Source organism: Sycon ciliatum, chromosome 2 (assembly GCF_964019385.1).
Source record: "Sycon ciliatum chromosome 2, ocSycCili1.1, whole genome shotgun sequence".
In the NCBI taxonomy this organism is placed as follows: Eukaryota; Metazoa; Porifera; class Calcarea; order Leucosolenida; family Sycettidae; genus Sycon; species Sycon ciliatum.
In genome coordinates this window covers 32,602,179-32,630,100 of record NC_088644.1, presented here as the reverse complement: position 1 = coordinate 32,630,100, position 27,922 = coordinate 32,602,179, and the positions used below count along the sequence as shown (strand labels likewise).

At 46.8% G+C, this 27,922-nt stretch overlaps 3 protein-coding genes across 3 annotated transcripts in view; all 3 read left to right on the top strand.

The window, feature by feature from the left end:
• The first annotated feature begins 627 nt into the window (after positions 1–627).
• Positions 628–18,177, top strand: LOC135809750 (uncharacterized). The gene is made up of 9 exons (XM_065323171.1): positions 628–773; positions 8,456–8,565; positions 9,459–9,707; positions 10,586–10,670; positions 11,582–11,740; positions 13,453–13,644; positions 15,423–15,586; positions 16,055–16,185; positions 17,657–18,177. Exons 3-6 carry the CDS (start codon positions 9,525–9,527, stop codon positions 13,539–13,541), a joined length of 516 nt encoding a protein of 171 aa, XP_065179243.1. The 5' UTR covers positions 628–773; positions 8,456–8,565; positions 9,459–9,524; the 3' UTR covers positions 13,542–13,644; positions 15,423–15,586; positions 16,055–16,185; positions 17,657–18,177.
• Positions 5,763–7,736, top strand: LOC135810505 (uncharacterized). The gene has a single exon (XM_065323996.1). It carries the CDS (start codon positions 5,763–5,765, stop codon positions 7,734–7,736), a length of 1,974 nt encoding a protein of 657 aa, XP_065180068.1.
• A 2,805-nt stretch (positions 18,178–20,982) lies between the features above and the next one.
• The window catches only part of LOC135809746 (uncharacterized), a 53,712-nt gene continuing 46,772 nt past the window's right edge, over positions 20,983–27,922 (top strand). The window contains exon 1 of the mRNA XM_065323164.1: positions 20,983–21,225. Within this exon, the coding sequence (XP_065179236.1) occupies positions 21,036–21,225 (190 nt within the window). The 5' untranslated portion in view covers positions 20,983–21,035. The remainder of the gene's footprint in view (positions 21,226–27,922) is intronic.

Here is a 27,922-nt window from a genome sequence, read left to right as displayed (position 1 = left end):
CAGTCGCAGACTAGACCACATAGGACTTTCAAAGTCAGTTAGGAGCGCACAGGTGGTCAAGGAGGAAAAGGCATGACAGCCATCATTAGTATTTTCAGTATGGGGAGGTTGAGGCTCAGGTGGTGGTGCCAGGGAATCAAAGGAACGCAGCAGTCGCTGTGCCAGTGTTACACTCAAGACAAGAGTGGTAAGTGCCACTGGCAAGAGTTCGATTGGCCCGAAGTGGTATTTCGCAACAGCTCTAAATCAGGGCATACAAAGTTGGGATAGAGGAAATTAGTTTCAAGCACAACCTGAATGGTCTGTCGTTGCTTTGCGAGCCAGGCTGCGACTGTGCACATCGTTCGCCGTGCTGTGTGGCATGCGAGAAGGTGCATGCAGTGCACTGGCATACTGCGCGCTTGCACAGGAAATATTCCTTTGTTTCAGCTTTTGAGTTTATCAACACCAACGTTGCTTCCCCCAGAACCAGATCACAAAGTACAATCATACATGTATATAATGCAGATTGAGTATTATACTACGTGATTGTATATACGTAGAGCAGTAAGTGAAACCAGAATTTCTTCGTATTGGTCGAGAAGACTGCGACTGAGGTTTAGACCGACAGGAGAATGAGGTTTCTCCAGGTCGTCACCCTGCTAGGAGTAGGAGTACTTCTTGGAGCCGCCCTCCCAACCAAAGCCATTCCGGCACCGAAATGGGATGGGAAGGATCACTCGGAAATTCTGAAAGACCTGGTGCTGAACTACAAGTACAACGATGACGCTCCGGTAGGTAGTACGTTGGAGCGATACGTGTTCTTCCTGACTCCATGCGTCCCGTATTTATACCGATCTACCCTCGTTCGTAGACAACCCCTAGAGTTTCAACAGAAATTCTGTTTCCTCATTATGACAATTCTTTCCCCAGACCCCTCCCTGTACAGGACAACCTCTTTAGGCCCCGGTCACACATGCACTTTTTTTGGCGGAAAGTTTGGATTTCGCTACGCCAAAAAAATGCGAGCGGAGCTTCCGCTTTCGCGGATCCGCTTTCGCGGATCCGCTTTGGCGGAACCTGCATGGTGATGGCTTTGGAGTTTGGTGTGCTACTTCTGCTCTGAGTTCTGGTGTTGTTTGGTTGCCGTTTGGTATTCAGTTTTCATATTGTTCTTCTTTGCCAATGAACTGTACGTTCTGGAGATCTCGCAAACAATACTGCATCGTTATGAGTGGATAATGGGTGAGGGAATCCGTCTCCCAACTCATTGGCCCCGATCGCGGACGATCTCCAACGCTCTCCTTCTCGCTCCAAGCAATACGTCCACCAGAGTATACAACACTAGGACTGCAACCAGGGAGTAGTAGAGTACTCTGCCACACCCTCACTGCAACTGCAGGCATCCACGCAGTCGCTGGGTCGATGATGGATCATGGAGGAGGCAACGACACCCTGCTATAAAACTATTTGAATTTGATATTGATGTAAACTAAACTAATATTCAAATACACCCGTGCTGGGCCGCAGTGAATGTGCCCCAAATCCACGAGTGTACTTGACAGGAGCTCCGGAGACATTCAGCAGCCTGTCAGCGATCCACGATAGCTCTACTTGTACAAGCGATGGTCGCTTCAACTCGGACAAGAAGGAGGCAACGACACCCTGCTATACAACTATTTGAATTTGATATTGATGTAAACCAAACTAGTAATATTCAAATAATATATACACCAGTACTGGGCCGCAGTGAATGCGCCCCAAATCCACGAGTGTACTTGACAGGAGACATTCAGCAGCCTGTCAGCGATCCACGATAGCTCTACTTGTACAAGCGAAGGTCGCTTCAACTCGGACAAGAACATCTAAAATTTCATAGGACGTGCTGCATTTGCATTCTCTCCGCCAAAGCGGAGCGTTGAGGAGCACAGTAGTCTACATGTATGTGTGACCGCCGCATCGTGTGGTCCGCCAAAGCTGCTGCGGTAGTTCCGCTTTTCGCCTCCGCAAAAGCGGTGCAAGCTTTTCATGTGTGACCGCGGCCTAAGGCCGCGGTCACACATTAAAAGTTAGTTTGAACCGCTTTTGCGGAGGCGAAAAGGGTAACTATCGGAGCAGCTTTTGCGGAACACACTATGCAGCGGTCACACATACATAAATTATGTACATGATCGATTGTACTATGTTCCTCAACGCTCCGCTTTGGCGGAGGGAATGCAAATGCACGTACACGTCCTATGAAATTTTAGATGTTGTTGTCCGAGTTGAAGCGACCTTCGCTTGTAGAGCTACCGTGGATCGCTGAAAGGCTGCTGAGTGAATGTCTCCGGTCAAGTACACTCGTGGATTTGGGGCACATTCGTTGCGGCCCAGTACGGGTGCACTTGAATTATTATTAGTATACATCGATATCAAATTCAAACAGTTGTATAGCAGGGTGTCTTTGCCTCCTCCATGATCAATCATCGACCCCAGCGTGGAGGCCTGTAGTTGCAGTGAGGGTGTGGCAGAGTACTCTGCTACTCCCTGGTTCCAGTCCTAGTGTTGCGTACTCTGGTGGACGCATTGCTAGGAGAGAGAAACGTCGTCCTTTCTCGTCCGCGATCGGGGCCAAGGAGTTGGGAGACAGATTCCCTCACGAACTCTACACTCATAACGATGCCGTTTCGTTTGCGAGATTTCCGGGACGAACAGTACATTTGCAAAGAGGAACAATATGAAAAAATACCAAACGGCAACCAAACATCACCAGAACTCCGTGCCAGAAGTAGCACACCAAAACCATCACCATGTAGGTTTCGCCAAAGCGGGACCTCGGAAGCGGAGGTTCCGCTCGCGTTTTTTGGCATAGCGAAATCCAAACTTTCCGCGGAGCCGCCAAAAAAAGTGCATGTGTGACCAAGGTGACAGCGGCCTATAAGTATATAATATTACCTGAAGCCGAGTGAATATGGGCGAATATTCACTAGTATACAAACCGAGGCGAAGCCGAGGTTTGTATAACTAGTGAATATTCGCCCATATTCACGAGGCTGAAGGTAATATTAGACTTATACCTCTCCATATTCACCCTCTCGTCCCTAAAACCCAACAAACGAGTCCTGTTGGTCATACATGTACATGTACGCAGAACTAACGTAAGTCGTTGTTGCTTCACTGAGCCTTCAGACCGACTGGCGTGTTCTTGCCTGAATCGGAGGGCGGCGTGTTCAGAATCTTGTTCAATCGATCGTGTACACGTACTGGTGCATGTGGCATGGGAGGTGACGACTTTGGAGAACACGCTCGTGCCAATCACCATGGAGAACACGCTCGTGCAGCTTTGTGGCGGAAGCCAATCATTAGAGAGGTTTCGTTTCACGCGAAGATTTGACCAATCAGAGAGAGGTTTCGTTTCACGCGAAGATTTGACCAATCCGCGATCATCGTGCCAATTCGGGAGTCGGTTTATAACAGCGAGCCAAGCGGTTCTACCCTCACTTCTTTTCTTTTTAGGCAGCGCTTCGGAGCTGTTGTGTGCCCTAGAAAAATTCTACGCTAACGTCCTTGAACAGGGCTGTTCTGAGTACAAACGAAATTCCTGGCTTGCCGCTTGATCCGCAATCATCGGGCCATTGACATGTTGAGCGTCCAAAACCTTGTTTGCTCGGTGGAACGCTCCGTCTGTGAAGATGCTCACTGTCAGCACCTGGTCACATGCGGATCCAGCGGCAATGGCAAGCAAGGAATTTCGTTTGTACTCAGAAAAGTCCTGCCTATGGAAGTTAGCGTAGACATTTTCTAGGGCACTCGACAGCTCCGGTGCGCTGACTGAAGAGGAATCAAGCGCAGCACCGAGGACTGCTCTCTTTACAGTACAAATGTAAAGTGGTGAATATGAGGTACAAAGTGGTGAATATAAGCGGTGAATATTCAGCAATGTACAGTCTATATCCAGCCCACTGATAATAATGGTGCAGAGCCACTCCGTTTTATGTGTCTATCAGCACTGCTTGTTGTACTGTTGTGCATTATCATACTGCTACGCATTCGTTCCTCATGTTGTATTCACGTCAGCTGACGTCTGATGCTCGTAGTCGCGTACACTGCTTTCATTCCTCATGTTGTATTCACGTCTGGATGCGCGTAGTCACGTACACTTGGTACACTGCTTTCACTTCTCATGTTGTACCGGTATTCACGTCTGATGCGCGTAGTCGCGTACACTGCTTTCGCGCGATCTTTTGATTTGAATGTTTTTGAATCTCCGCTTCTGCTTCGAGAGAAGCAGAACTTTCCTTTGTACTGCAAGATGATTTCGATCAGAGTCAGAGTAAACATACAGTCTTCTAAAACAACGAATCGTGTGCTATCCGGAGGCATGTTCGAGTAAGAACATAATGGTCCTTCGAGCCGGATCGCGGTCTTAGAGACAGAGCGAGCTGAGAGCGAACAGCGAGTTCGAAAAAGCAGGAGGTTAAAAGGCATTCCACCAGCAAGGGATGAGGCAGAAGGCTTCGAATTTCCTTCGTTGGCAGCCAGGAAAACGGCAATGGCAGATGCCAGGTCTGTAGGAAGCGCAGAATCAAGTAGGTCAGGTGCTAGTCGTACGTCCAGAGCAACATCGTCACGACGACAAGCGAAGATTCAGGCCGCTGCGAAGACGTTACGTCTTGAACAGGAATTTCTGGCAAAGAAATTCGAACAAGACAAAAGACTAGTGGAGCTGGAGTTGGCCGAGGACCTAGCTAGGCTCTCCGATGAGGAAAGTATTCCGGACGACAGTAGCCAACGTAGCTCACATCGCAGCTCACATCGCTCCTCAACTGCAAGTGTGCGCTCAAATCGTAGCGGTGCTCTCTCGATCTCCAACTGCAGTTCTGGATATATGAACGCTGTGGATGAGCAGTCAGTGCAGGAAGTGGAGTCTGACAGCCAAAGACGCAGTAACCTGTCCCCGGGGAAAATTGCGGAAAAAAATCGCAAAAAAACGCGGGGAAAAACGCGGCAGAATATGGCATAATTTGCGGTGAATTAGCGGTAAATATGCGGTAAATATGCGGTGAATGCGGCAATTTTCAGTGAGTATGTAGTGAAATCAATCAGTTACAAGTCTCTGGTGTAATCACTCGTCATATTTGAGTAAAAGGCCGGCACCGTGAGACGTTGCTGATCGAACAGTGCACTGTGTGTACGTGTAATGCAACAAAAAAAGTTCAAAAAACGCGGGAAAATCGCGGAAAACGCGGTCTTTTACAAAATCGCAAAAAACGCGGAAAAAAACGCGGCCGCGGAATCGCAATTTTCCCCGGGGACAGAGTAACGTTAGTTTGAGCAATCACAGTGACAGAGGAGATTGTGTCCAACCTGCAGTAACTGTCGCACCCCAGTCTGAGCTGACAAGACCTGCCAGACCACCGCCACAGCCTCCTGTACACCATGTACAGGCCAAGCGTCCACCTATCATGAATGCTGCAGCCAGGAGCCTCAGCAAAGGCTGGTGCAGCCAGTAGAACGCACCTTGACTCTGATGCGCCACACTGGTCTGAGCGCACAGAATCCAGCCACCCGTCCACATGGTCCAGAGGATCCCACTGCATCTGCACGATACGTTCAGAACTGGGTAAACAGCGTGCCACACAGTGCTGGGTATGTTGGTATTCCGCAGTTCCAGATAAAGCCGCTGGAACTGCCCAAATTCAATGGCCAACAGGAGAGCAGCTTCGATGGCGCCAGCGATTCATGCGTCTCGTAGACATGACACGTTGACACGTTGACACCTCATGTCAACGGAGGATTATAAGATGGCACGGCTGCGTGAGGCGCTGGATGGTGGGAAGGCTGAAGAACTTGTCAGTGGCATTCTGGACGGCCCTGGGGCATACAGTGCCGTGCTGAAGGAGCTCGACCAGTGGTTTGGCGGCGACAACCGGGAGCTGGAACGGCAACAGCAGGAACTATTGGCCAGTCCCCGGATCTCTCTGGAAGATGACACAACAGCTTTGCAGCGACTTGCAGTGAAGCTGAGAAACGTTCTGCCTAACCTGAAAACGGCCAACGTCGTACCCGGACGCGAACTGTACATAGCAGTGTCTCAGAAGCTCCCAAGACGGATGCTGTCCCGATTCCTGGATCGGTATGATGACCAGAGCTGTGATGCGGAGGTGTTGTCTACCTGGCTGCTGAAGCAGGTGCACAGAGCGCAGCAGGTGGATGCGCGCCTCGCACTGCCCAGAGAGGCCACCACAGCATCTACCCGCAAGCCGTACGACGTCCACAGCAGCAGAGCGCCCAGCTCAGGTCGGCACGCAACCCAACATGCATTCCATGCCTCGAGGGGTAAGCCAGCGGAGACTCCCAATGCATGTTTCAAGTGTGACGGTAATCATCTCCTGAGCCAGTGCCCCGCCTTCACAGCAATGTCGGTACGAGAACGCTGGGATTTAGTGAAACCTACACCTCTCTGTATTTGCTGCTTGCGACCTGGCCACCGTAGCATGTCCTGTAGCGGGTCCACCTGCGCAAAGTGCAACGGCAAGCACCATGCACTGCTGCATTTCGACAAGTTCAGCAGCAACAAGCTTAAGCAGAAGCAGTCTAATAGCAGTAACAGTCAGGGCAAGGTACCTGTCAAGGAGCAAGTTCTGCATGTGTGCCGCTCGCAACCACGACGAACGTCTCTCCCTGCCATATCATTCATGACAGTCCCGGTCACAGTTCGCAACGGGAGTCAAGAAACCGTATGCAGAGCACTACTTGATCCGGCATCCACCAGCACATATATCAAAGCCGCAGTGGCTGAAGCTATCGGCTTGACTGGAGATCCGGAACCGCTCCAAGTGACCACACTTGGTGGCAGCCAGATGGAGGCCATGCACCGACGCGCACCGGTGACCATTCAAAGTACAGACAGCAGCTTGACCCACCTGATCAGCGCTTGGGTTCTGCCATGTGTCACAGCCGACACCGTGGCCGTCGACTGGAGTCAACACCAAGATGCCTGGATGCATCTGCACGCCATACCATTCCCAACTATGGACACCGGCGACATTGGTCTGCTGATTGGCGTGGATGCTGCGCCACTCCATACAGCGCTGGTAGAGCGACGAGGCCCCGATGATGCGCCGATTGCCCGTCGGACCCCGCTCGGTTGGGTTTGCTATGGCCCCACAGGTACAAGCACCGAGAGGTCCCAGTCTATCATCACGAACTGTGCCACCGCCGCTGTACGATCAGAGATGACCTCCTCTGGCACAGAACCGCGTCTGGATGAGCTCGTCCTCAACCTATGGGACACTGAGTCCATCGGTGTTGTGAACGCTGACCAGCGATACCGCACACCAGCAAAACGTGAAGCGGAGGAACTGGCCACGGCTACCATGCGCCATGATGGGCAGCGGTACGAAATCGGTCTTCCCTGGATCCGCCCAACTGGTCCGAACATCACATCAAACCGCGCTCAAGCTGAACAGCGCTTGAGAGGTCTAGAAAAGACCCTGTCAGCCAAGCCAGCGATCCAGGCAGAATATCACCGCGTCCTTGCAGCACATCTGGAGAAAGGGTACATCCGGACTGTGCCTGAAGCCATCGCCGCAGCAGACTGCCAGGACCAGTGGTGCCTGCCACACTTCCCAATCGTCCGGGAGGACAAGAGCACCAGCAAGGTTCGTGTTGTGTTTGATGCCGCTGCTGTCTGGAAAGGTCGCAGCATCAACGCAGAAATGCACACGGGACCACGCCTAGTACATCGTTCGCATCCTGTTGCGGTTCTCTGCTGAACCAGTAGCTCTGGTTGCCGACATCAGTGAGATGTTTATGCAAGTAGGGCTCAAAGAAGAAGATCGGCGATTCACTCGGTTTCTGTGGCGTGCCAGCCCAGACGATGATATGCAAGTGTACGAGTTTAACCGGTTGGTCTTCGGCCTAAGAGCATCACCCTATCTCGCCGGCAAGGCTCTACTGCAAACAGCACAAGATTTCGCGACCGACTCGATGCGCAGCGCCGACCTTGTCCAAGTGGTCGAGGAGAGCTTCTACGTTGATGATCTTCTGGACTCCTTCCAGTCAGCTTCTGTGGCAATAGATGCCCAGCAACAACTGACACAGCTACTACAGTCTGGTGGTTTCAAGCTTCGCAAATGGCTAAGCAACTCTACCGAGGTGATTGAGTCCGTGCCAGAAGCCGACAGAGCCCCGCAGGTGTCCCTGGATGTCAACAGTAACCAGCACTGCACTCTACCGTCGTCTAAGACTCTGGGCGTCATGTGGCTTGCTGACAAGGACGTATTTACCTTCCGATATAATGCACCAGAGGCTATTTTGATTCTTATATTTACATTCCAAACTGCCCTGAGAATGCTTGTTATTGGCTTTAATTTTTAAAAATGTCCCATCACGACCTTTTCCCCCTGAATTGTTTGTGGCTCAGCCTCCAAAGTTGGTACTGAGTGCCTGTTCATTTCAATGCCATTCACTGTGTCGACTGCTTGTTCCACAGAATGCAGCGGAAATGCTAGCTACACTGGTCAGTGTAACTTGGACTGTGAGTGTGTGGATGGCAAGTGGAAATGCTGTCGGCTGAGGAAGAGTGTGAAGAACTTATCCCAGGTAGTGTGAGAATGGCCTTTTTGTGACCACACCTTTGCCCTTTTGACATTTCTGCTCTTTCTGGAATATACTGCAATTGGCAATGGCATGAATGTGTGAACAACCTGATCTGGCCCTGAGTTCAAGCTCTCTCTCTCTCTCTCTCTCTCTCTCTCTCTCTCTCTCTCTCTCTCTCTCTCTCTCTCTCTCTCTCTCTCTCTCTCTCTCTCTCTCTCTCTCTCTCTCTCTGGCCCTGTGTTCAAGCGCTCTTTCTCTCTCTCTCTCTCTCTTTCTTTGTTGTCTCTATTTGGCTCTGCATTTGCTGCCAATCTAGAATTGGACATATCCATCCTTGATGCACAATTTGGGTGACATAATAGGTTGAAATTGACTTACACGTTGACAGAGTCATCTTCGATAGTAAATGTTAGAGTGAGAATGCACCCAGTTATATAAGCCAGTAGTGCCCATCAAATTGTTTTGATATGTGCTACTCTTTGAGACATGCCCTGCTCTACTTGAGATCCAAACTCAACATATTACTGTTGGAGACATATCATTATTGGAGTAGGCCATGGTGGATAATGCTCTCGAAATTAGCAAATTCTGCTCAAAAAGCAGTAAAATGACAGTTCTGCTCTTCTTCGATATCTACAATTTAGTACTTTTCTGGTATATCTGGTACATTATACAAAACAGGCATGGACATACCAGAAAAGTACCAAATTCTGTGTGTTTTCTACTGGCATTATCCGCCAGGAGCTAAATTGAAGGCGTACACAACATTGCAGAAAGTGAGGTATAAAAGGACTGCCGAGCTCATAATTATGTACATAGAATATTGCCACAACTACAAAAATGCTCCTATGTGTACTTTCATGGATTGTATGAATGCTTTCCGGCTTGCTATTCAGGAGGAGAGAGATCGATTTACTCATGCATACTTGACAGCTGCCAAGAATGAAATTTACCAGCCAGCCATGCGCTCCATACAATGGGCGCATGCCGTGTTCTTCTGCACAACGATACCCAGGACGTTGTATGCCCACAGCGATTCGACTGGCTTTCACAATTTGCTTTTGTTGGCCATGGAGAACCTGCTACGCCTGATTGACTGCCGGGTTACTATTCCCTACTGGGATGTTTCACTGGAGTATGCCAAGGTGAGCATCTCCTATCCGTCACTCCTAAAATAATCAGTAGTTGCTATACTGAACAACCTGTCAGTTACACTTGTCACATGCAGAGTCAGAGGTACTGTCGGTGTAGACTGCTACTTTACATAGGGATGGGGTCTAGGAGAAGGCACAGACTCACTACTGTATAAGTAGCATTTTCCCAAAAGTCAACTCGTAATCCGGAACCAAAGCCACTTGCAAAAATGTAGCCCATAAATACACAGAACTGATGAGGTTTAGCTAATGTGGGAGTGTATATGCCAGAAAAACACAAAAGTGACCCTAAGCATGTGTGGGAGAGGGCAAAAAGAGGAAAGTTTCGAGATGAACTTGTGACATGCAACATAATAGACTAGGTGTCTATCATTTAGCCAGCCCCCCACCACAAGCAAGAAAGGATTTTCTCAGGGCTTCAAAAGACTTTTCATCAGAAGTGGGTATGGAATGAAGATTTGTCAAACTTTCGCGCTAACGAAAGTATTTATATTTTATGGCGTTTTAGCATGGTAGTTCTTTCCATGGCTTAGAAACGATGGCAAATACAAAATGGACTCAGATACGGGAGTATGAAAATAGTTCACAATACATCACAATTCATCAATTCAGGTGTGCAATGATGGACTCGGATGGAAAGAAAAGGACCAAGGAGCGCATAACTTGTAGTTCCTTGGTCCTTTTCTTTGCTATAAATACATTAAATAGGATGCGCGGAGACAATAACTTTATTATAGCAATCAGAAGAATCAGCGAAGCGGACATTGCTCGTGGTAATAATTCAAATTTTCGGCCAGGGGCCATTATCATAAACCAGGCAAGGTACCGCTAGTCTTTTGGTCTGTGCATTTTTTATTGTTTTTGTTCAGACGTATATAGAGCAAGCACCTGAAGGTTTTGGTGGCACAGGAATGGCTCCTGATTACTGTGTAGTTGACGGACCATACAGAAAAGGTAATTGAGCTTCCAACATTACTTACCACTCTGGTTTAAATGCCCTATCTTCCAAGCATGCTAGGATCGATTCCATCCCGCGACATCGGAACGTTAGCATTCTCAATCAAAAAATCGAAGGCGGCTGTGACCTGGTCTTCTGGCAGGAATGGCAATGTCATCAGTTGACGACAGCAGTCCTGTAGGTTACCAGCACTGTAAAGTTCCTGCATGCGGCCTGATGCCGGCTGCCGGCTAATTGGTGCCCGTACGTACATTGACATGTACGGCGCTGAAGTGCCTCCCGCGGAAAAAATCTGCGCTGAAGAAATTGGCGCTGACATGTCCTGCGCTTAAACATTTCGCGCTGAAATCATTGGCGCTGTCAAGACACGGCGCTGAAATGGCACCGAGCTGAAATGCCTCGTGCTAAGGCGGTCGCGCTGAAGTGCACCGCGCTAACATGGACGCGCTGTCGCGGGAGGTTACCCTAGGATCGTTGAAGATGGTCTCTTGAGGCAACAATCGGACCTGTTGAAGACCAGTGCAGATGCCATGGGACGTGATGCGGAAAGATGATTCTCTCCCTGTCATCGACTTTGTTTCCCTAGCCCCAGTCAGACCAGTAATCCCACAGCAGTTTGGAGAAACATGCTTTGTATGCTATTGGAAGCGAGTATTATTAATTTTTGGTTTTGTGTCATAAACTACTAGACAAGACACTGTTCACAGCCAGCACTAATCTGTAATATCGTGATGAATAGGTTATTTACAAAGACCATTGCAAGTCGAATTTCACAAGTAAAGACAACTACTTCTGTGCTGGAATATTATGAAGAATTGATATGCCTTGTCTTGTAATGATGATACGAGATCTCCATCACTAGCCCATTAAGTTCATACTGGCTTCTCTCTTCTGTTGTTCTTCACAGGGGAATACAACATTCTAAAGTTCATTCACAATGGCGTGGAGTTGCCCTACACGTCATGCTTGACACGGAATATGTCCTCCACGATGAAGCCTACATCATACCTGGAGTTCCAAACCATGTTGAGTGTGCATCCAGAAAGCTCTATGATTTTTGAGATAGGTAAACTGCGCTTTGGGATTAAACAATTTTTTACAACAGGAATCCATTTCAAAGCAAAGAAAGGAGGCACTACAACCTTTGGTACTGACCAACTTGATGTCGTATTGACGGAAAGCCAGAGTTTGTGCTACTGTACATTTGTAATATATTAGTACTCGGTACGCTTGATTGAAAAGCCAGTCCAGTCCCTTTTCATGCCAGCACCAGTCACCAAGTTTGCAGTAGGCTAGGCACGTGTGTATGGGGGGGGGGAAGGACCGACTACGATCGTACAATTTAATGACATCAGTGACTGCAACTCCCACCACCAAGAGAGGAGCCTCGTATCTTTGGTATTCCAATAACGACCGGTGAATTGTGTAATGTCTCTGTCCTTGGCTTACTGCCAGAGCATGCTATCCTGCCACCGAAGGTGCTGGGAAGGTAGGCTTTCCCCAAATCGGCCGGCCGAAAAATTCGCCAAAAACGAGACTTATCGAAAAATCGATAAGTTTTCGCCGATTTTGGAGGGTTCCTTTGAGAATCGCCGAAAATCTACCGACTGTTGTTGCAAAGTGCGTTTACAAACGAATGATGTTGCTGCAAACAAGATGACCGCTCAAGCTGTCTACTTCAGTACTTGTAGAACCAGTGCGTTGAGGTCGTGTGACTCGTGTCCTTTCAAACAAACATTAGCCATTAGGAAGATCGTTGCTAGTAAAATACTACACTACAACGTACAGTTGTGGCAAGTTCCATGTAGCATGTAGCAGAGCTGTGTTTCCAATATCTCACCTATTTTGAAGCCAATATGCTAACAGTTCTTTTAGCCGATTTTCCAATATAATTATTCTAATTTGCAGCCGATTGTCGAACAATCCGCTGATCTTGCAGCAGGATCTGATGTATTTTTGAGCCGAGCGAAAAGCCGAAAAGCCGAAAAAATGGGCCGATTTGGGGAAAGCCTATGGAAATGTGTACTCGGATTGAAGACATTTTCAAGCTATGATGAGCACTGGTGTGTGTGTGGGGGGGGGGGGCGGCGGGTAGGGGATGGAGGGGTATTCCCCAGCGCATAAAACCGTAAATTGAGGCTGCATATCCACGTTCCAGATACTGGAGCTGGATTGTTTTCAATACTACTTCAGTAGTACTTCAAGAAGTAGTTCGATCAAAAAACGATGTAGTCTCTCTTCATTGTTGACTTAGCACTGAGGGTGGTATTTGCCACAAAACAGACATCAGAGACATGTCTTTTGGCCATGGTAACGGGTTTTCATGCAGTCCCGGCAAATGGAATACTTGATCGGAAATGAACATAAGTGACAAAAACCCATTTTGCACGAATTGAGGGGATCAGGTTTTCCGACCGGTCAAACCGCCTTACAAGGCCCTGGGAATGGATATACATGTAGAATACTTATACATTATCCTAAGTAAAATGGGGGAGGCTTCCTGCAGTTTCATATACAGTGAATTGAGAGTAGAGCCCACACGCTCTCTCAGTCCGCTTCAATAATTCAACTCATTTTATTAGTACGTTTTTTCGGCAAATTGCTTGCATCAGGTTCACGATGTGCAAGCCCTCAAACCAGCGCTGACAATGACATGTTGTAATAATGTAAAATTAGTTGAATCATTGCAGTGTTATTGTAAGAGAGCGTGTGGGCTCCATCCACTCTTAACTGTATTATATACTTTTACATTTGCCGAACTGTTGGAATTTTGTACAGGTATCTTTGAGACCTTTGACACCAACTTCCATGTTGGTATGGGTGGAACATTCCAAGGCGTGATACCAGGCATGGATCCATTATTTTAAATGATCCACAATTTCGTGAACAAGGTGTTGGCAAACTACCAGCAGCAAGGACCGGATCACTACACTGGCGGAGGACGTTGGAATAACACTAAAAGAGTGGCGAGTATGTTGATGTTGACGTAATTCAGCAAATACAGTCATAACATAAAGAATACATGAATGTAACATGGGAAATTGTGGCCACAAGTTATGCGATCGAATCCACCAACTAAACCAGATTTTGAACAGTCAGACGTCGCAATCTAGCACAACGAGTACTGAGACATTCCATGGCATGAAAGTCAGCTTGAGAACTGCTGGATAGCGCCAACCAACGCAGTACTCCCTGTCAGTTCTGTGCTAAATTGTGCACGTCTGACTGTTCGAAAATCTGGTTCAGTTGGTGGACTCGATCGCATAACTTGTGCCCACAATTTCCCATGTTACAAAACATTTTCCTTGGCTCACCATCTGAGTTTTACATGAATGTGTTTATTATTTTGTTTCTGTGTGTGTGTATGTATGTGTGTGTGTGTGTTTATGTGTGTGTGTGTGTTTATGTGTGTGTGTGTGCGGGTGTGTGTGTGTGTGTGGGTGTGTGGGTGTGTGTATGTGTGTTTGTGTGTGTATTTGTGTGTAGGGTCAACCTTATGCATTGTACCGGCACATGACTTTGTGATTGTGTAGACACGTAACATCATTAGCACTAAGTCCTACATCATTTTACATGTGCTGCCTGGCCACATTGCTACAAAAAGAGGTTATGTTGCGATGTGGTCAGGTAAATGAAACAACTCACAGCATGTTTGGGCGAGTTCCTGTCACTCGAGTTGAACCTTTGAACCTTTGAGTTGAACCTTGGTGTGAAAATTGTCTCCTGCTAGCGTGGTGACCAGGTGACTGGTGTACGCAGGAGCACGTGACCGCTTGTTCAACCAAGTTCGATTGGGAATAAGGGCCGAACGCTGCATCGCAGCCTTTTCGGACCAAAACTAGTCGACTCAGCGTCCAAAAGACTACACCATATGGGCCTATCGCGGTCATCCGTGCTTGTATAAGAATGAAATGGTGTTTTTAGTGACATTTTGTATACAAATCCCCATCTAGTAGGGCGCAGTCACCCAGTTTCGGTGGAAGTGCGCGAGTTAGATTGGGAATAAAGGGGGAAGGGAGCGTCTCAGCTTCCTCGGACCACGACCATTCGACTGAGCACCCCGAAAACTACAACTGGTGAAAAATTGATTTTAGGCTTACCTTCCCCTTTAAGGAATGGAAAGGCCTCCGGCTCGTAACAAGCAACATTGACATTTTTCAAAGAAGGAAAAGAGGAGAGTTTCTGAAGTACACCACAGTACAGTATCTGTAATCATTATCCAATGAACAAATAAACCGATGTTACTGACTGTTATGTTAGTATCGCAACCATGAGAACAAACTGTTCAGTAACCATTATTTATTATGACGACGACGATAATGAAAATGGGAGACAGGTGTGAAATGTATATGTAAAAGGGAAACAAAATGTTCAGAAAGGTGTTCTTGTCACGATCATCAGTGCATGTACATAACAATGCTAGAAATGGAGACTTTCCCACATTGTCCGGCATCTCCTGCCATCGCATCAGTATCCATGCAGCTCAAGGATTGTAATCTTTACAACCCTCGATTCTTTTGGTTGCTCGCCACACTCGAGATCCTTCCTTCCCGCCAACTTGACCTGACACTCGGCTGACTCACGACTTCCATCCAGGAATTAAACTTGAGCTCAATGTCGCGAGCACCCAGCCGAGTTCCTATAATTACACAAACATCGTTACCATTATTTTGTGTCTAGCCATAAAGTTAGCAGCTGATTATGTACTGTTGATAATGAAGTTAAGTTGTTATCATGTTCTCATGCAGATTTCCCTTGGTTCCGGAACGGGGAGTTCTTTGATGCTCAAAACTTTCCGAACGATGTGTGCGTCCGCTGGGATGCCGTGGCTGATCGAGAGAGGCTGATTGAGCTGGAATACTACGCAGGACTGGAAACACCACGGTCTGACCACCTATCTGTGTCCTATAAGGTTAGGCTGTGCTCAGATAGCACGTGAATTTGCCGTGTGCAAACCCGATATTGGCATTAGCATTCACAGCTAAACCAACATGTGCTCTGATGACAAAATGTGACTTACACCAAGCCTTTGGAGGTTTGGCCGGTTGCTTGCCACGTGCTTTAGCCAACAGTCCTGTGCCAGGCAAGTGCCAGTCTCTTGTCGGAAGTGCAAGCTCAAACCTTTTAAAAAGACAAGTAGCCTTATTAGAAATATTCCTATGGTTGTGTATTTCCTCACCATGCTCATCAAACTGGTACTTGAAGTTAAACTATAGAATACTCCCCAGTTTTACGGATCTGGTTGATCATGTTGATTATGCGAGGTTATTTTTGATGATTTATCATTTACAAAATTTAATGCAGTAAATGAGTACTGCAATGCATGTATGCGGATACATGAAACATGCCCGTGTATATTTCTGATGTGATTTGTTTCCAGGAGATGAGAAATAAGGACCTCGACACCAATGCCAGAGCAGACTATCTTCTGTATATTAGTCGTCTGAAGGAAAGATTTACATCCGCTGGATTCAAGTATGATGAAGATGGTTTGCAGCTAACTAAAGACTGGTAAGTCATTTCGTCCATCCATCCATCCATCTATCCATCCATCTATCTATCTATCTATCCATCCATCCATCCATCCATCCATCCATCTATCTATCCATCCATCCATCCATCCATCCATCCATCTATCTATCTATCAATCTATCTATCCATCCATCCGTCCATCTATCCATCCATTCATCTATCTATTCATCTATCCATCCATCTATCCATCCATCCATCCCTCTATCCATCCATCCATCCATCCATCCATCTATCTATCTACATGTATCTATCTATCACTCAAAGGGAGGACTCACATGACCAGCTCCAGGCAGTGCACAACCATAATAATTGTGTGTGTGTGTGTGTATGTGTGCACTCCCATTATGTGTGTGTGTGTGTGTGTGTGTGTGTGTGTGTGTGTGTGTGTGTGTGTGTGTGCGTGCGGATGCGTGGGCGTGCATGCATATGTGTGTGTGTGTGTGTGTGTGTGTGTGTGCCAGCTAGTTCGGTTGGTGGGTGCACTTATGCCAGATAGTGTAGGGCCTGTTGCCAACGGGCTCGGCTGCTTGAAGGTGTATTGTTGTACCTACCACCTTTGTTGGTTTCAGGGCTCATATACTTTCTGTTTGAAGTATACATACCTGTTAACCATGGACTGCTTCTGGCTAGATTAACTCTTGTGTGATCAATGGTGCTAGTGAAGCTTATATCAGATCCACTCTGATTTAGCCACCCACACTAGTACCAAGTATTACCTTCACTGGGGGCAGGGGTACCTGCAGTTGGATCCCGGGACGGATACCCTGATGCCGTCAATCCTTTTTCTGCACCTTGTCCTCACCCACTTACTGAGGTGTGGTGAGCCCATAAGTGGGATCATTTCAAGTCCACCCTAGTTTGGGGATTTCAGGGGGTGTCGGCCGTTGGGTGGTTCAATGGCCAATTGAGTCATCTTTCCAAGATTCCTTTTGAGTCTCTCTCCCCTCTCCCGGGGAGACCCACGTGGCCAGTTTTGGCAGTGAGCAAGTACAAAGTACAAAGTGTGTGTGTGTGTGTATGTATGTGTCTCTGTATGTGAATCTGTGCATACGTGTTTGTTGGGGGTCAAGACCAAAACTGGAATAGAATATACAATTAAAATAGGAGACATGGAAGGCCGAGAGTTATGAGCAAGAAGAGAAATGAAAATCACAAACAGGCGAGGCACAAGTAGAGAATGTGCCCACCAGAGCTAGTCAAGATAGAAATATTTTCACTTTTCCCAGCAAACTGAAGGAGTCCAGGGTGGTGAATTACGGCATCAGTGCCAGCGCCAGGAAGGAAGAGTGACTGCACCACAGATTTCCCAAGGAGATCCTATAGCAGTGTTAGTACATGTACTGTGGTTCATATTTTATGGGCAAACAAAACTTAAGTTGCAATTTATGGAGGAGTGGAACACAATTCAAGTGGCTCTTGAACTGTGTTTCCTACTGTTGTTTGTCTACAGGGAGAAAATCTTCATAACGCAAGGTAGCTTTGCAGCCAAGGATCTCCTGTCCATACCCGTCTGTGCGCAGTACTCTTCCCTGGACCCGGATTTCCTCAACACGACTATTGTGCCAGCTGCGGCTGAACTTATTCCTTAGCCGTTCTTGTTTATCACTATTAGTTTTTCATTAGGGTCTTCTTCGCGTAGACATCAATGCAATGTATATGCACAGCATGTATAGCAGGTGCGTCGGACACGGTACGGTCACTACGGTATTGACCGTACAACTTTTTGCCCAAGGTACCTCGTGAATCAATAATAATACACTGACCTGGACTCTAAATTTCCAAAATTTTCGGCTCAACCATCCCTCCCCCACGAGTAAATTGTACTTTAGATGGCTGACTGTACCACATGAAAATACTTTCCAACGCCCCTGTATAGCTTTTGCATCAGCCAAAAATTAGCTTTACAGCACATAAACCTATCCTTCCATACTGATTTGCCACGATTTTACATTGACAAGCATTCCCACTTTATTTTCAGAATCCACTCACCGGGTATTTCGCAACTTTGCGTGATTAAATCAAGAGTAGAGTAAGATACGTCACACTGCAGGGGAGTCCAACACAAGTAAGGAAAAGGTAGATCTACCCGAACCTTTTTCTTTTTTCGTTTGGGTAGATCTACAGGACTCCCTATCCAGCACTTACTGCTTGGTATGATCATGTGACGTACCATATTTTCTTTCCGGAGTATAAGCCGTACCCCCCCCCCCTTTTGGCACGAAATACAGACATCTACCTTGTTTATCACCTTTAGCTTGATCATCGGAGTATATAAGCCGTACCCCCGTTTTTGTGGGTGAATTTTGAGTGTGCAAAGTGCCGCATACTTCGGAAAATACGGCAGAACACACCACACATACGAGGTCTGACGTCGTGTCGCCACGAATGTCAAACCTTTCAAAGGTAGTCAGTGAATGGTTCAACATTATCTCTGATCGCAGTTGTTGTGAATTGAACTGCTGTGTCTGATCGTTGTTGCGAAATTGAAATGTAACAGCATAGGCGAGTACAGTGGTGATATTATATCAACCCAATTCTTCGTACCAGTATACATGTACTAGTAGTAGTACAGTGAAACAACTCCATGACGAGTCATTCACCTGAAGGAGCATGAACGAGTACATACAAGTCATATACATGTACAACAGAAAAATAACAGTCATTGCACTGCAAAACTTGCGTAATGCAAAGTTTGCGGACTACCACGTAGGCCTAGGTCCAGCTTTGCGGTGATCAATGGCTTGGCACGGTGTCATGTCGTTTCGACTGCTTCAAACCGCAACTTAAAAGAGACAAGCGTCCTATACTCGACAGTATGGTGCTTTTTACTGCATGCTTCAAACTAGTTTTTATGGCGTTGGTATGCCGAGGGCGAGGTCGGATGATGAACGGTATGGGGAGAACACAGAACTGCTGTTGACAAGATGTCATTGAGCTGTACCCCATCGGCCGTGCAGGGCCCGGTTCGAGTTCGCGTTTGAGGACTAGTACTACATGGAGCAAGGCCTGTGAAGACGACCCAGCAAGGGTGGCGAACAGCTGTACCTACTCTACTCTTCACCTTCTTGGAAAATACCAGTGTTGCTTGTGACCAGCCTGAGACCTTTCCACTCCTTAATTGCTCATATCCGTGTATAAGCACATGCACGGGCCCACATACACACACACACACACACACACACACACACACACAAACAAAGAACACATTCATGTATTCTTGATGTTATTACTGTATTGGCTGAATCACTTTGACATCAACATACTAGTACTCGTTTCTGATTTAGTGTTATTCCAACGCCCTCCGCCAGTGTAGTGATCCGGTCCTTGCAGCTGGTAGTTTTCCAACATGTTGTTCACGAAATTGTGGATCATGTAGAATGAGCGATCTACGCCTGGTATCACGCCTTGTAATGTTCCACCCATACCAACATGGAAGTTGGTGTCAAAGGTCTCGTAGAGACCTGTTACCTGTACAAAAATTCCAAGCACGTAGGAAAATGTAAAATGTGTAGGTACTCTTTATCAGTTTCCCAGGGCCTTGGCAGCCGGCTTGGCGGGTCGGAAAAACCTGATCCCCTCAGTTCGTGCAGAATGGATTTTTTGTCACATGCCTTCATTTCCGATCAAGTATACAATTCAGACCTCAACAAAACCCGCCACCATTGCCAAAAGACATGTCTGTGATATCATTCTGTTTTGTGGCACTGAACACCACACTCAGTTCTAATTCAACAATGAAGAGAGAGTACATCTGTTTCTGATCCAACTACTAAATTAGTTACTTACTGGAGAGTAGTTGGCTGAACACACCCATTCCCAAAGCACTGCAAAGCACGTTTCGCCAATATTGCCATCGTCAGTTACGATTGAAACAATGAATGAATCAATCGTACCTGACGATGGCAATACTGCCGAAACGTTGTGGTGCAGTGCTTTGCGAATGAGTGTATCCACCCAACCACTCTCTACGAAAGAATGTGAAAGATGCCTCAAAGTTACTTCTCAACTACTGCTTAGTACTGCTCTCCTTGCATTCATATCATCTTTGCTTTGTGCGTTCAATAAAACACCTTTTACTTTTAGTAGCAAAGCGTGCAAGGGTAGGAAAGCGCGACATTAGTGTGACATTTCAAGTTAGTGAAACATGGTGCGGATGGCGTCAGTTTTTACATTGGAGGTGAAAAGGAGGGAGAGAAGGAGAGGTGACAGTTTAGTTACGGTGATGGCAGGCATGCCCTGGACCTGGTGGCAGTGAGCAGGTGCTGGTGGCGGCATGCGCAGGTGACACCAGTGTCGTAAGGTGAGAGGTAGAACTTATTCTGGTGTCGATATTTTGATACGTCTCACTAACTTGAAAAGTCACACTAATCATCTAATGTCGCGCTTTGCTACAGTCCTTTGCGCGCTTTGCTTTGCTAGCCAGTTGTCTCCGTTCTCTTCTGCCTTTGTGAAACGAAACCTCTCCCTGCCCTTGCCTGCTTGCACACATTCCAGTTCTTCTTCTTTTGCAGATCAGCAGGATCCGTAAATAGCAAAGCTCTCCGTCCTCGACGGCATGCGGGCCTGATGCGGCACAGAACCAGTGCATGACTACATTCACTAGTATTCGGAGCTAACAGTACTACATGAGTACTAGTAGTAGTAGTATTAGTAACACACACGCCTAGCCGGTAGTAGTTGAACGCCTGGTGTCACAAGTAACTTGTTATTCTGGAAACTAAGAATAACAGTTACTGATAACTAGATCCGGTACTGAAAATTCTTTTGCAAGGGTTTCGCTCTTGGCGGTGAACCTGTGCGGCGAGTACGTGGCTGTCCGACTTACTGAGATGAGAACCTCGTCGACTGCCAGTGTGATGTGGATTGTTCCTTCGCTAACTGTACTGCTTCTTCTTGAAGCTGGGCTGCTCGCCAAATCTATTCCCGCACCGAACTGGGATGGAAAGGACCACTCTGAAATTCTCAAAGACCTGGTGCTGAACTACGAAGATCATACCCGTGACCCACGGGAGAATACTGGTAAGTAACGACCTACTAAACTCATTGAGGAATTCTATGGCACGTTCGTCCTTCATCTCTGCCGCATTGCTGTCCGGAGTGCAGAAGGATGTTTTTGTTTGATTTTTGTTTGAAGTTTTATTTTACATCGCAAACCAAACGGGCATTGATGCCCAATACATGTATTACTATGATGTTATTTCCAGAAGCATGATTTGTTCCGACAGCAATCCTTTCCACAATGTGCACCATGCATTACCCATCACTTCCTGAAGACTACAGGTATAAGGTTGGCGGTTATAGTAATATACCGGCTATAGTGTTATCAGCTTCAAAATTCAAAAGCAAAAGTATCTGCTTTTAACGACCGCTTTCCCATGCACGGACACAGAAACTGCACCGGATACAGCGACCACCTGCCTTGCGGGACCAGCGACCACCTGCCTTGCGGGACCAGCGACCACCTGCCTTGTGGGACCAGCGAACCACGTTTAGTGTACAAAGTGCCATATTGGACCTGCACACAGGAACCAAAACTAACCAAAAGTGCCTGAACAGAAAGTGCTAGATAACCATAGAGTGGTAACCACAGCCAGAATTTCTTCGTAAAGGTCGAGGAGAATAAGACTAGCAGATAGCGACAGGAGAGTTTGGTTTCTGCAGGTCGTCACCTAATTTCCTAATACTTTGACAACATAAATGTACATGTCTCACAAAGTCACATTTAGGGTTCCCAGTAAACAGGCAACATTGGCTGTTGGGAAATCCCAAACAAATAAGAAATAATAATAGTAATATGTATGTGCTTTGCTAGGCACCATTGCTAGCAAGAGTACCTAACCCCCAAGAGTGTAGAACTTCAGCTAAGGGCTCTGCTATGGCAGAAAATCACATCAAGTGACAAACCCATACACGTAATAGAGAGGTTCCACACAACGTAATATTACGTTAGTCAACATGTAGTCGATCTACTGAAAGTCTTACTACAAATTCTGATCCGTGTTCCGCACTACGGAGTTTCGAATCACGTGGCTGCCATTGGCAACTCCGAACACGACAGTGTCCGAACTAGGGAGAGAGTCATAAATGTATACCCCAATCCACTTAGACTTACCTCCGTTAGTAGAGCTCCATTAACGTACTCTACGTAGGCAAGTTTCCGTAAAAAAAAATTTATTGTGTCCGTTCCAAAAGGGAACTCACGACGGCTGCTGACACTGGTAACTTTCCGTAAGTGGACTGCAAACTCAAGAATTCACAGGGTTTTCCCGCCCACTTACGTAAAGTTGCTTAACTTTACGTAGTGCGGAACCTCTTCATTAGGTGCATGACAAATACAGGGTCACCGTACACAACCCTGCGTTGAGTTCAACTCTCTTGTTGTCACTTTCAGCCGCTTGTTCATCAGCATAACGTTTTGAACCACATAATGTTTTGTTGAATTCTGCTGTCGCAGCACTGTATAGGGGTTGCGCAGGTAGTTGCACGCTCTTGAGGTTATGTACTCTGGTTGTTAGTACCGTAAAGTACCGAGTTCCACGAAGTGTGTACAGTGTGAGAACCATAGTGTGTACTAAGGTCACACTAAGGCGGCTTCTGTGTGGAGCTAGTGTCCGCTCGAAGGTACGGATTGTCTGCAGAACGTGCAATATGCGTACAAAGTTCATGTCGTATGACCTACACTGTAACAGACAGGAGACCACCTCCACAATACGACCGAGAAAGGGCAAGATGGTGTGGCGCTCTGGCGGTACTTTACGGTAGTGCTATTTTGATTCTTTAATATAGTTACATGTACACTGAAAAGGCACCAAATGCCCTGAGAATGCTTGTTATTGGCTTTAATTTTGAAAATGTCCCAGGAGCCCCCCCCCCCCCCCCCTTAAAGGGGAAGTTAATGCAAAAATTAAAATTTCACCAGTTGTAGTGTTCGGGGTGCTGAGTCGAATGGTCGTGGTCCGGGGAAGCTGAGACGCTCCCTTCCTACTTGAATCCCAATCGAACTCGCACACTTCCACCGAAACTGGGTGAGTGCGCCCTACTAGATGGGGATTTGTATGCAAAATGTCACTAAAAGCGCCATTTCGTTCTTATAAAAGCACGGATGACCGCGATTGGCCCATATGTTGTAGTCTTTTGGACGCTGAGTCGACTGGTTTTGGTCCGAAAAGGCTGCGATGCAGCGTTCCTCCTTTATTCCCAATCGAAAATGGTTGAACAAGCGGTCACGTGCTGCTGCGTACGCCAGTCACCTGGTCACCGTGCCTGCAGGGTACATCTTGCTAGCCAGTTTGACCTTTTTTGGGTGCAGTCCTGTCACTCGAGTTGAACCTTGGTGTGAAAGTTGTTGCCTGCTGGCGTGGTCACCAGGTGATTTGGGCACCCAGGAGCACGTGACCGCTTGTTCAACCATGTTCAATTGGGAATAAAAGAGGAACGCTGCATCGCAGCCTTTTCGGACCAAAACCAATCGACTCAGCGTCCAAAAGAGTACAACATATGGGCCAATCGCGGTCATCCGTGCTTTTATAAGAACGAAATGGCGCTTTTAGTGACATTTTGCATACAAATCCCCATCTAGTAGGGCGCAGTCGCCCAGTTTCGGTGGAAGTGCGCGAGTTCGATTGGGATTCAAGTAGGAAGGGAGCGTCTCGGCTTTCTCGGACCAAGACCATTCGACTCAGCACCCTGAAGACTACAACTGGTGAAATTTTAATTTTTGCCTTAACTTCCCCTTTAATTGTTTGTCGCTCAGCCTCCAAAGGTGGTTTGACGTGCCTGTTCACTGCAATGCCATTCGCTGTGTTGCCTGATTGCTGCGCAGAATGCAGCGTCAATGCTAGCTACACTGGCCAGTGTAACCTGGACTGTCAGTGTGTGGATGGCAAGTGGAAATGCTGTCGGCTGAGGAAGAGTGTGAAGAACTATTACTTATCTCCATTGCGCGAAATCGCGCATATATGAGCGACATCCACATAAACTACTGGGACCATGGTTGTGTACTCGAATCTCATTCTGAGCACCCTTTTTTCTTCCTTTTTTCAGCCGTTTTTTGCAAAAAGTCCTCGAGCTCGACTTTTTTTTATCGATCGTTCTTCAAGGAAAGACGAGTGGACAATCGATCAACAGGGCCGAGGGCAAATGCGTCTGGTTGGAGTTCTTGCGTGGCACAGGATGACCAGACACACATATAGATACATTGCGACGATCTTATCTGCACAGTGTTACCTAATACCGCACCCACGACGGTAAGTACAATTCATGTGATTTCAAATTGTTTGTGATCTACAACGTCGCGAGCAGGACGGAAATACAGCAACAGCACGACAACCGTTATACCAGGCAGTAACCAACAGTCACCTCCGTCACATTCTCCAGATCAGAAGGCAAGTGAGGCAGTGAACATGAAGAAATAAAGTATGAAAGAATGAAAAGTGAATAATTCAAAAATCTCAGGAACGTTGAACGTAAAAAACACTGAGAACAAGAAAAGTGACTTACTTCGATGGCAAAAGACAAAGCGAACGTTCCTCGTATGGACCTGGCTCTTGCGGAATCAGCCACACTGTGGAACCATGTGTTTGATTCCACAAGGGATGGCTACCTGCTCCTCACCAACCAGCCTCCACGACGGTGGTAAAGTCGCCAAAAATACGAAAGTTGAACATTGTGTGCATGCATGCAATAGAAAATTTGTGCTGAGTATGTCGAGTGGCCATTCGCACAGGACAAAGCCGTTGCGCAAGCTGTGACCCTGAAATTTCGTCCATTGGTAGCGAGGGTAACCCTGAGCTGGAAAGTGTAAGGGATGGCATGCTACACTCCCCCGCATACGCTTGACAGCACGATTTGAGGCGTGGAGTAGTAATATACCAGTATCTTACTACCCCCTGATACCTGATGCATGGACGTCGTCATCTTCATCCCGCAGATCGAAAATGTACAGATGTCGTGTGATTTCGCGCAATGAGGTAGTGTGAGAATGGCCCTTTTTTCCCCCACACCTTTTCCCTTTTGACATTTCTGCTGTTTACTGGAATATGCTGCAATCGACAATGGCATGGAGGTGATCTGGCCCTGAGTTCAAGCTCTCTCTCTCTCTCTCTCTCTCTCTCTCTCTCTCTCTCTCTCTCTCTCTCTCTCTCTCTCTCTCTCTCTCTCTCTCTCTCTCTCTCTCTCTCTCTCTCTCTCTCTCTCTCTCTCTCTCTCTCTCTCTCTCTCTCTCTCTCTCTCTCTCTCTCTCTCTCTCTCTCTCCCTCTCTCTATCCTTGATGTACACTTTGGGTGACATAATAGGTTGAAATTGACTTACACGTTGACAGAGTCATCTTCGATAGTAAATGTTAGAGTGAGTGTGCATCCAGTTATCTATAAGCCAGTGTTACCCATCAAATTGTTTTGATATGTGCTACTCTTTGAGACATGCCCTGCTCTACTTGAGATCGAAACTCAATAATATAACTTTTGGAGACATCATTATTTGAGTTAGCCAAGGTGGATACTGGCGGATAGTGGACAATGCTCCCGAAATTGGCAAATTCTGCTCAAAAAGCAGTGAAATGGCAGTTCTGCTCTTCTTCGATATCTACAATTTAGTACTTTTCTGGAATATCTGGTATATTATACAAAACATGCATGGACATACCAGAAAAGTACCAAATTCTGTTGGTTTTCTACTGGCATTATCCACCAGGAGCTAAATAATTGAAGGCGTATACAACATTGTCGAAGTGGGGTTTAAAAGCACTGCCGAGCACTGCCGAGCACTGCCGAGCACTGCCGAGCTCATAATCATGTACATAGTATATTTCCACAACTACAAAAATGCTCCTGTGTTTACTTCCATGCAGGGATGAATTTATCCGGTATCGCATCGCAGTTTGCGATTCAAAATCGATCGAGTGCGACTCAAAAATCACAGCGACTCGCAGGAAACTGCGATGCATAAACGGCATTGCATACTAGCTCGCGCAGTCAGTAAAAGTGATGCTATGACTATGTTGTACACTCACTACACCCGTACAGTGCACGGACCCCGCTTTTTTTCTCGGGAAGGTACTAGGTGTGATTTCTAGTACATGTACCTGTGAACTGTGGCTGGCTCCGCGTGCACATACTGACTGTACTGGTGTCCTACTTGAACTACACGTACCACTTTGCGCGGCTTCATTCAGTAAGTTCAGTAAGTTCATGGACTTTCCGTACTGACAAGCATCCCGCATCCCGGCGGAGGTCTTGTTTTTTCTTCTTTCTGGTTCACTTACCTCTTTTCGTGATAGCTTTCTGCTTGTAGCCAGTCGGTCTTTCTGGTGGTGAGGAAATTCTGGAATCACGTTCGTCCTTCTCTCTGACAATTGTCCAAGCTGTAGTTTTTGTCTAGTCTGGTTCTGCCTCCAACATGTCTGTACGACAGAGTACCTTTGAGAAGTGGGTGGCAGAGGTCGATGTCGAGAAGAAATGGCTTCGTTCTGAGAAAGCAACAGGTGCAGCGGTGACGCTAATTGTATGTGAAATAACGGTCCTGGATGGACTTTTTCGTGGAAGAAAAAGTGCTAATCAAAAATCAAGGACTGCTACGCATTTTGACGTTTGCGTCGCGAAAACTGCTATGCAAAAAAATGACAGTAAATTCATCCCTGCCATGGATTATATGAATGCTTTCCGGCTTGCTATTCAGGAGCAGAGAGATAGATTTACTCGTGCATACTTGACAGCTGCTAAGAATGAAGTATACCAGCCAGCCATGCGCTCCATACAATGGTCGCATGCCATGTTCTTCTGCAGAAAGATAACCAAGTCATTGTATACACATAACGATGCCACAGGCTATCACAATTTGCTTTTGTTTGCCATGGAGAACCTGCTACGCCTGATTGACTGCCGGGTTACTATTCCCTACTGGGATGTATCACTGGAGTATGGTAAGGTGAGTATCTCCTATCCGTCACTCCTTAAATAAGGTGGCTGCTATGCTGTGAACAACCTGTCAGTTACTCTTGTCACATGCAGAGCCTGAGGTACTGTCGTTGTAGACTACTGTACATAGGGATGGGGTCTAGGAGAAGGCATAGACTCACTACTGTACATAGGGATGGGGTCTAGGAGAAGGCACAGACTCACTACCGTATAAGTAGCATTTTCCCAAAAGTCAACTCGTAATCCGGACCCAAAGCCACTTGCAAAAATGTAGCCCGCAAATACACAGAACTGATGAGGTTTAGCTGATGTGGGAGAGTATGCCAGAAAACCACAAAAGTGACCCTAAGCATGTGTGGGAGAGCGCAAAAAGAGGAAAGTTTCGAGATGAACTTGTGACATGCAACATAAAATACTAGGTGTCTATCATTTAGCCAGCCCCCACCACAAGCAAGAAAGGATTTTCTCAGGGTTTCGAGACACAAATACAAGGCCTGTGTTGTGTTATGCAGTTGGAACTACTAGTAGGTATTTTGGCAACTACTCTTCGAACAGGCTAGATAATATCAAACACGGACGCGGGGTCCATCTGGAACCAGGACACATATTTTTCGATTCTCCAAATAGTTCGAAGATTTTATTGGTTCCTATAGTCCATTATGGAGCTGAAAGCAGAAATTTCCCAAGCTGGAAGCGAAATATTCCCCTTGAACTTCCGACATTATCGCAAATTGTACAAAAATATGATGTTCGTTGAACGATCGCTGAAACCATATTGAGCAAGCAAGGCCTTGACCTTTTT

Coding starts and splice junctions, on each gene's coding strand:
- LOC135810505 (XM_065323996.1), top strand. CDS start 5,763: ATGGCACGGCTGCGTGAGGCGCTGGATGGTGGGAAGGCTGAAGAACTT.
- LOC135809750 (XM_065323171.1), top strand. CDS start 9,525: ATGCGCTCCATACAATGGGCGCATGCCGTGTTCTTCTGCACAACGATA. Junction 9,708..10,585: donor TTTCACTGGAGTATGCCAAG/GTGAGCATCTCC, acceptor GTTTTTGTTCAG/ACGTATATAGAGCAAGCACC. Junction 11,741..13,452: donor CTCTATGATTTTTGAGATAG/GTAAACTGCGCT, acceptor AATTTTGTACAG/GTATCTTTGAGACCTTTGAC.